This window comes from Agrilus planipennis, unplaced genomic scaffold (assembly GCF_000699045.2).
Source record: "Agrilus planipennis isolate EAB-ADULT unplaced genomic scaffold, Apla_2.0 scaffold106, whole genome shotgun sequence".
Classification (NCBI taxonomy): Eukaryota; Metazoa; Arthropoda; class Insecta; order Coleoptera; family Buprestidae; genus Agrilus; species Agrilus planipennis.
In genome coordinates this window covers 968,780-978,784 of record NW_020438893.1, presented here as the reverse complement: position 1 = coordinate 978,784, position 10,005 = coordinate 968,780, and the positions used below count along the sequence as shown (strand labels likewise).

At 31.9% G+C, this 10,005-nt stretch overlaps 1 protein-coding gene and 1 long non-coding RNA gene across 3 annotated transcripts; both read left to right on the top strand.

Moving 5' to 3' along the window:
• The first annotated feature begins 1,275 nt into the window (after positions 1–1,275).
• On the top strand, positions 1,276–3,707 carry LOC108736875. Its single transcript, XR_001937783.1, has 2 exons — positions 1,276–2,331; positions 3,601–3,707. It is a non-coding gene; the product is annotated as an uncharacterized LOC108736875 (long non-coding RNA).
• A 393-nt stretch (positions 3,708–4,100) lies between these two features.
• Positions 4,101–9,107, top strand: LOC112904018 (longitudinals lacking protein, isoforms F/I/K/T-like). Of its 2 annotated transcripts, none has more exons than XM_025973049.1 (2): positions 4,101–4,961; positions 8,318–9,107. In XM_025973049.1, the coding sequence occupies exons 1-2, from the start codon at positions 4,628–4,630 to the stop codon at positions 8,386–8,388; spliced, it is 405 nt and encodes a 134-aa protein (XP_025828834.1). In that variant the 5' UTR covers positions 4,101–4,627; the 3' UTR covers positions 8,389–9,107. The 2 variants fall into 2 exon arrangements, with proteins under 2 accessions (XP_025828834.1, XP_025828835.1); XM_025973050.1 differs by having other exon boundaries at positions 4,101–4,987; positions 8,344–9,107.
• Positions 9,108–10,005: the final 898 nt, after the last annotated feature.

Below are 10,005 nucleotides of genomic sequence, written 5' to 3'. Positions count from 1 at the left end.
GAGTGAGCGATGCGTCCGCGTGGACAGCTGCTATACAATAATACATTTCCATTTACCTCCTTCTCTATATCCATACAAAATATCTATCAAACAAATAAAATTAAAATTTTCTTTTGAAAAATGAAACCAATCCATCACTATTTTCTTATGACGTTGTCACGTTCAACTATCGTCAGTAAACCGACTTTACAGACAACCGATTTTTCATTATAATGATTAATTCCGCTATTTATACGGTTGCTAATTACACATGTAGGTACATTCATCCAAAGAATAACATAAGGTTTATTTTAGAACTTGAGTGTAGCGACCATGAAATCCAAGAGAACAAGAAACATTGCTTCAAAGGATGCGCTTGTCGCGTTTGCGGAAGAAGGTACAAATATAAACACACTCTTGACAGACACCGCAAGTATCAGTGCAATGGGACAGCACCTCAATTCTTTTGCTCCCTTTGCCAATTAAAATTCTATTATAAGGGCAACTTTAAAAGCCATTTAATACATAAATATAAAATGATACAGGTGTAACACATTAAAATACATATAGTTTATTATCGAAATTGTTCATGTGCTTATAAAACGGCATTCTAAAAAAGTCGACTTTTATTGACATAGGTATCTACGTTTACCCTGCAAGATCCGTAATTCATCCAACTTAAAGTTTATTTTAGAGCTTGATCACACCTACCATGAAGTGGAAGAAAATGGAAAATTAGAGATAGATTTGCTTAACATAATTCTACCTATTTTATTTTATTATATTCGAAATTTCAGTAATTTCAAATGCATACAAGATAGTCAGGTAGGTTCTGCGAAGGTCTTCGACGACAACCACGTTTATTAATTTTATTATCAACGCTCTTCAATTATATGCAAGTTACAGGGATTTCGTAGCTCGAGGCAGAGTCATATCTTGTTGGGTTTTCCCCTTATTGACTTCTGGCTGGTATTCTTTTGTTGCAAACCAGGTATCGGTGGTGGCACCAGAACAATTTCTGATTTTGACACATAATTAAGAGTTAGTTACGCTTTGTCCTTCTTGTTAACTTGCGTTTTTAATTCATATTTTCTTCGTTGTGCCTGTAGTTGTAATCCGTTATTTCATAGTTAATAATTCATTTGTAAATGAAGTCTATATATAGTGTTTTATATTTTAAAGCAACATTTAGTAAATAAACATAAAAAGATAGGAATATAATAGATTAAAATATATTTTATTATTTTTAATCTTTAGCTAATATTATATTCCAATTAATATAAACGGACCTTCGACAACGAGTCGAAAGTTTCGCGTACTATTTCTATACGATCTGTTCGCTCAGTGTGAAACAACCTTAAAATCACAATTAAAATGCTACGTGATGAAAGGAGTGTATAATTGTGAAATAAACATTCTCGGTTCTTTGAAACTGCAAAGGTTAATTACGGAATTATTACAAACCAATCACTTGTATATGTGATTTCGTATTACATTTATTTAATTTTGTTGCAGATGCAAGCTCGGATTACATTTGTAGCACGTGTAACAAAAAATACAAACATTATAGAACTCTAAGACGACATCAACGATTAGAATGTAATAAAGAAGCCCAAGAAATTTGTCAGTTTTGCCAGAAGCGTTTCAAGCATCGACATCATTTAACAGTTCATATTTTGTTGGTTCATAATAATAATCAAAATTCGTAATCGTAAATACAAAGGTATATTTATTTATTTTGAAATGTTCAAAAGTATTTTTTAATTGTAAACACTAAAATATTACTGGTAGATATATTAATATTTGTATTTTCGTTAAAGAAAACTTAAAATCTGTGTTTCTGTAGGTACTTTAATAACAATAAATTAATATATGACAAATGGTAGCATTTTACGTGGCTGTTTTATTTTATGTACTTTCATGCTGTAGTAAGGCTTATGACAGACTGTTCGCTCAGTGTGAAACAACCTTAAAAACACAATCAAAATGCTATGTGATGAAACGAGTGTATAATTGTGAAATAAACAGTTAAAAAATTTCCAGATCTTTACTTAATACGATTATATATACAATTAAATTTCAGTATTATTTGTTTCACAAAAGGTATTTGGTAAGTGCTTATTTGTTTTGTTTCAGGTATGTACTGTCATCAGCAAGTCAATGTCTTTGAACCGAAAGTTTCAGGAGTAGAAAGGAGAAATTTCAAATGTGCTTACTGCAGTTATTATGTTTCTAAACAAAAACATAATCTAAAGCTGCATGTCTTACGTGTACACGTGGAAAAAATGAGAGAATTTGAACGGATTTATAAAGATCTTCAACCATCTTGATAACTGACGCCAACTCAAATGTGTATGTTAACTGATTCTACCAAGATCTTATTATTTATCTCGATTTTTTTAACGTACAAATGAGTTTAATAACGGCAGTTCGTTAGGTGTATTTTTGCAGTAAATATAAGTAAATAAAAACAATACAAAAATTAAAGAAAGACATATATATAATAAAATATATTTTTTGTTCATTTCGCTTAGTCTAGGTCAGGGATGCGAACCAATGGCACAATATTTTGGGCACGTCACTAATATCAATCATAAAGTCTAGTTCAATATGGATCCAAAACTTTATTGAAACAAGGGAACTAATTGAAACAGAAATATTGGCAGGTAATACAAGTGAAAATGCCAATAACAATATTTTGGATACATGAAATGCGTTACCAAACACTTTTAATTGTTTGAAGAAACTGGTTTATGCTATTTTAACAATGTTTTTTCCTCAACCTATGCCTGCCAGTCATTATTTTCAGAGAGAAATAACATTAAAAACTCGATTAGAAATCGTTTGACAAATTACACGTATAATTTAAACATTGCAAAATGTTCCTATTTTTTTGTAGTAAATAAAAATGTTTAAGTTGATATTATTATTATTTTTCCAATAATCACAAAGACAAAATTATTTGATGGCACATCTTTGACCTGATTAAACTTTTTTTATAAAAATGGCACGTCGATACGTAAAGGTTCGCCATCCCTGGTCTAGGTGCATCTCTGCTTTCATCTGCCTCCTGAACTTAATTTAAAATATTTGTTATTACTATGTGTTATAAGCTTTCCTAGTTTAGGAAATCAGAGAAAGTAATAAATTGTGTAGATATTACATTCTCCTTAGGTATAATATTTGATCAACTTTCTTATATGTATATCTATAGTAATATTTATCTAAGTACATTATAATATAAAAAAATTAGTAATGGCTATAATGACTTTTTGCTTAAATCTAGTAATGGTAGCTTACTTTTTGAGATAGAAACTTAGTTATTTAGTAAATATTTGTGTGTTAGTATAGGATATTATTTAGTACATAAGTTTCGAAGTTATACCTACTAGAAAGTGTTAAAACTGAACATGTGCATTTATGGCCAATTTTTTGAAATAAAAGCAACATTATATTAGTTAAGAATAAACTAGAAATGCTTAATGTTATTTAATAGTTTTACGTTTTCTAATGCTTTCTTCAAGAAAGATTTTGCCAGAAGCTATTTAAAATCTATGTTTGGTAAATGTTTCCTTTCGTATTTATTCTGATAATAATTGTAAGTATTTTTGCACGTTTCAGATGAGCCTAAGGAAGAAATATTCCTGGAATCTGACGATCCTTTTGAGTGTAAGAAAGAAAAACATTTCTTCCAATGTCCTTACTGTCCTCGAACAGCTCAACAACAACATATTCTAAAAATGCATGTTGGGAAAGTACATGCGGACAAAATGAGAGAATTTTACGAAATATATTTTGTATAATTCGTAGCCAACATGGTAATCAAGACATATCCAGTTAAATAATAAAATAGTTTCAAAATTGTAATGAATAACATAAGATAAATTAAAATATAAAACCGAATGCTCATCTTTTTGTTTAATGTGTACCTACCGTTGAGGCCACAATTTAACCGAGGTCTAGACCATTGCTTAGCATTCGGGAGGACGCCGGTTCGATTCCGGGTCCGTCTGCCTTGGTCCAAGTTTTTCTGTGGTTTCCTTAGATCACTTAGGCAAATGCTGAGGCAGTAATATTCCACAGATAATCTTTNGTTTCTTTATTGTAATTTGTGAGTAGAATATAGACGTACTTGTTTTTTTTTTTTTTAATATATTTTGTTTGAAATATACTCGAGCGATATAATTTGCTCGTAGGTACATTCCTGCTATCTAGAAGAATTAGGTAACGGAATTATTTTGAAACCTAAAAGGAGATGGTTATATTCAAGCATAAAATATGTATTGTGTTGTGTTAATTGAGACCTGTAAGCTATAAAAAATTCGTAGAGTTGTCTAGGTGGTGGAAATATGTATGTACATAAATAGAACGCCAAAGTAATTTTCACCCTGTTATTAGAATACGTATTACAAGACGACTAGAGATATGAGCAAACGCTTGAAGGGGATGATTCTGTCGAAAAGTGTCGAGAATAAATAAGAACGAAAAAAAATGCAAAAGTCGCCGTGTTCAGTTCAATTCAGTTACAATTGCATAACTGTGTGTGATTTCAACTCCTATCTTTAGTCTCTTGACGTATTTATTCACATTATTTGATAGTAGTAGTTCCGAGTCTGACATTTGTAAAATTTCAGCTCAAGATCTAAGTATGCGTGGCCTTTGGGGCGGTTGGCCGGCTCATATGGCATTGCCCTTGTTATTGATGCGCGAGAGTATGAAAAGTACTTTAACGCACACGTCAACCGACGGGGTTGATTTATCAATGAAATCGCCAAAATTAGCCCGTAGCACATCGTCGGATAATAACTCTCCAGGATTCGATTGTCAAGATTGCGGACGTATTTACAAGTTGAAAAGCTCATTAAGAAACCACCAAAAGTGGGAGTGCGGCAAAGAACCGCAATTCAAATGTCCTTGTTGTCCTTATAGGGCTAAACAAAAGATGCACATGGCTAGACACATGGAGAGAATGCATAGGCCTCCTGATAGTCCAATTGTTAAAGTTGAAATCGGGAATGAATATATATATATATATGTTACAGTTAATGTGCTTATTTAGCCAGAAATTTACACCTAGTTTACAGAATAACCAAATAGGCATATTAACAGATATATAGCATGTAGACTAAAATAACACAATCGGTTGAATTTGGACCACGGACGGTCCTAGGGGTTGATCCAGTAATTTTAACATTTCCGGCTTTCAAACTGCAAAGGCCAATTACGGAATTATTACAAACAAATCACTTGTATATGTGATTTCGTATTACATTTATTTAATTTTGTTGCAGATACAAGTTCGGCTTACATTTGTAGCACGTGTAACAAAAAATACAAACATTATAGCACTCTAAGGCGACATGAACGATTAGAATGTAATAAAGAAGCCCAAGAAATTTGTCAGTTTTGCCAGAAGCGTTTCAAGCATCGACATCATTTAACAGTTCATATTTTGTTGGTTCATAATAATAATCAAAATTCNTCGGCTTACATTTGTAGCACGTGTAACAAAAAATACAAACATTATAGCACTCTAAGGCGACATGAACGATTAGAATGTAATAAAGAAGCCCAAGAAATTTGTCAGTTTTGCCAGAAGCGTTTCAAGCATCGACATCATTTAACAGTTCATATTTTGTTGGTTCATAATAATAATCAAAATTCATAATCGTAAATACAAAGGTATATTTATTTATTTTGAAATGTTCAAAAGTATTTTTTAATTGTAAACACTAAAATATTACTGGTACATATATTAATATTTGTATTTTCGTAAAAGAAAACTTAAAATCTGTGTTTCTCGACTTTAATAACAATAAATTAATATATGAAAAATGGTAACATTTTACGCGGCTGTTTTATTTTCTGTACTCGCATGCTGTAGTAAGGCTTATTACAGACTAAGTGCCTAAAACGCGCGGCACATAGCGGTCCTTTCGGGATTTCTCAAGTAACCCACTGCATTATTTCAAATAAGCAATTTCACATGAAATTATCTTTCGTTTAGTGAGAAACTGATAAGGTATTTTAAATGAATTTTCTAGTAATGTAGATGTCTTGCAACTCATGATATTGACAGCTATTTTTTCAGGATATTTATTCATTTGTACAAACTGTGGACGAAAGTATCAAGCAAAGTACACGCTGAATAGACATGTGAGATATGAGTGTGGAGCTAGTCCAAAATTTCAGTGTCACCGTTGTGAGAGAAAGTTCAGCCGGAAAGACCAACTAAAACGTCATATATTGAGTACTTGCATCAAACAACCCGTTTATAATATTTATAATTATGATTCTAATCTACCTAACACACAGTATCCCTACCCAAAATAAATATTATATCATACCAACAATACTTTTAATCTTTAAATATTAGTATTAAGTATATTTTATTTCATTGACAATGACAAACCGAGATAAAAATGTTCAGTCTTTCAGAGTCTCTGAACAAGAGACTCGAATCTCTAAACGAGAGACCCGAATCTCTCAATAAGTGGTTAAAATTTCAACATATTTCAGAGATCCCAGTCTTTCTACGAGAGACTCGAGTCTCTCAATTTTTCAGTTTTATTCATTCAGTCTCTCTGAACGAGAGACTCGAATCTCTGAATTAACAATTTTATCGTTCGAGTCTCTCATACAGAGACTGTGAGAGATTCATAAAAACACCTAGGCAATAACTGAGAGACTGTGAAAGACTGTGAGAGACGCTCTCAGAGACGCTGAAAGACTTTGAGAGACTGAAAATTTTTGTCTAAGGAAATTGCTAAACGAATTTTACATTATATGCTCTACCTGTGTATTTATGAAAAAAATGTAATTTTATTGTAACGTTTCTTGACCTACACGATTTCAGATGGGAATTTTATTTATTTCATTAATTATGCCTATGTATTATGTATATGTGTTACCTATGTATGTATAAATATAAATTTTTAAAAAACAAAAATAAGCACGTATTTATTTAACGAATTGTACATGACACGCGGCTCTTCCGCTCAGTGTGAACGCATTTTAAATATTCTTAAACGATACTTCGGATAACTATTACCAATTTGTAATGTGTTTTAATGTATTTTTTTTCTTGTAGTAGCGTATCGAGGATGCAGTAGAAGACAACATTTTCCAGACGCTAATGGACGATATCGATGTCATAGATGTAACAATTCTTATAAGCAATCAACGCATTTAGTAAGGCATTTGAATTACGAATGTGGCGTCGAACCGAAATTTACTTGCAACTTGTGCTACAGAAAATTCAAACAACGTTGCAATTACAAAACCCATATGAAGTTGGTGCACATGATATACGAAGATTGTCAGGAAAATAAGCAAAATATTATGAAGACATTACGGCATCATAAATAAATAAATTACTTTGTGATATTGAAAAGTTCTTTACACAACGTAGTGCATCATTTTTAGAATTTTTATGATTTGTTAGTATTAGTTTCTTTATTGTAATTTGTGAGTAGAATATAGACGTACTTGTTTTTTTTTTTTTTAATATATTTTGTTTGAAATATACTCGAGCGATATAATTTGCTCGTAGGTACATTCCTGCTATCTAGAAGAATTAGGTAACGGAATTATTTTGAAACCTAAAAGGAGATGGTTATATTCAAGCATAAAATATGTATTGTGTTGTGTTAATTGAGACCTGTAAGCTATAAAAAATTCGTAGAGTTGTCTAGGTGGTGGAAATATGTATGTACATAAATAGAACGCCAAAGTAATTTTCACCCTGTTATTAGAATACGTATTACAAGACGACTAGAGATATGAGCAAACGCTTGAAGGGGATGATTCTGTCGAAAAGTGTCGAGAATAAATAAGAACGAAAAAAAATGCAAAAGTCGCCGTGTTCAGTTCAATTCAGTTACAATTGCATAACTGTGTGTGATTTCAACTCCTATCTTTAGTCTCTTGACGTATTTATTCACATTATTTGATAGTAGTAGTTCCGAGTCTGACATTTGTAAAATTTCAGCTCAAGATCTAAGTATGCGTGGCCTTTGGGGCGGTTGGCCGGCTCATATGGCATTGCCCTTGTTATTGATGCGCGAGAGTATGAAAAGTACTTTAACGCACACGTCAACCGACGGGGTTGATTTATCAATGAAATCGCCAAAATTAGCCCGTAGCACATCGTCGGATAATAACTCTCCAGGATTCGATTGTCAAGATTGCGGACGTATTTACAAGTTGAAAAGCTCATTAAGAAACCACCAAAAGTGGGAGTGCGGCAAAGAACCGCAATTCAAATGTCCTTGTTGTCCTTATAGGGCTAAACAAAAGATGCACATGGCTAGACACATGGAGAGAATGCATAGGCCTCCTGATAGTCCAATTGTTAAAGTTGAAATCGGGAATGAAAATGTCGAAACCGAAAGTGGAGATATGGATTAACCGCGCGAAATTCTACAATGAATGATTATTAAATCTGAAATAAAGAAATTAAAAAAAAAAAAAACAATATTTTTTGTAGATTATCTACATGCATTAGCCAATATTTGAAGTGAAACTTTTATAAAGGAACGACGCGACGTCAATTAAGTGTCTCTTATCTTATCCCCTTTCTATCTCCCGTATGCTCTCCAAGCTCTCTCGTTATTTCCCTTCCATATGCTGTACGAAATTAAATCAACATTGTAGACAAGATTTTCTATTTACCCCCTCCACCTCTCTGTCTTTACATCTCATTAATTTTTCGACTTGCAAAGTATGTTACAAAAGTTTCATTTATAAAGTAGATATAGAAAATAGATTGCAAATTTTTTAAGTTTTAGGATAGAATAATAATAATCTTGGACGTTCCCTAATTTCAGTCGCTTCTCAATAAAATGTATCTAAGTAGTATTAGAAGTACCTACAAAAATTTTGTTCGCAAAGTAAATATTCTTTCATTTTTCTTTTCAAGCAGCATTCTCGAGGGTAAAACAATAGCCCCAAGTTGTTGCTGCGGCTACTCAGAGATGTAGATGTAAAAAAAAATACTTATGACACAGTATCCATTGTAGATCTCAATTGTAGACGGATTTAGCATTTTCATTTTTAACTGCTCACTGAAAAGCAATAAATCTACCTCCTACATTTATAATAATTATTTATTTTCCAACGTCATATTATGTAATAAAGAAGCCCAAGAAATTTGTCAGTTTTGCCAGAAGCGTTTCAAGCATCGACATCATTTAACAGTTCATATTTTGTTGGTTCATAATAATAATCAAAATTCGTAATCGTAAATACAAAGGTATATTTATTTATTTTGAAATGTTCAAAAGTATTTTTTAATTGTAAACACTAAAATATTACTGGTACATATATTAATATTTGTATTTTCGTAAAAGAAAACTTAAAATCTGTGTTTCTCGACTTTAATAACAATAAATTAATATATGAAAAATGGTAACATTTTACGCGGCTGTTTTATTTTCTGTACACGCATGCTGTAGTAAGGCTTATTACAGACTAAGTGCCTAAAACGCGCGGCACATAGCGGTCCTTTCGGGATTTCTCAAGTAACCCACTGCATTATTTCAAATAAGCAATTTCACATGAAATTATCTTTCGTTTAGTGAGAAACTGATAAGGTATTTTAAATGAATTTTCTAGTAATGTAGATGTCTTGCAACTCATGATATTGACAGCTATTTTTTCAGGATATTTATTCATTTGTACAAACTGTGGACGAAAGTATCAAGCAAAGTACACGCTGAATAGACATGTGAGATATGAGTGTGGAGCTAGTCCAAAATTTCAGTGTCACCGTTGTGAGAGAAAGTTCAGCCGGAAAGACCAACTAAAACGTCATATATTGAGTACTTGCATCAAACAACCCGTTTATAATATTTATAATTATGATTCTAATCTACCTAACACACAGTATCCCTACCCAAAATAAATATTATATCATACCAACAATACTTTTAATCTTTAAATATTAGTATTAAGTATATTTTATTTCATTGACAATGACAAACCGAGATAAAAATGTTCAGTCTTTCAGAGTCTCTGAACAAGAGA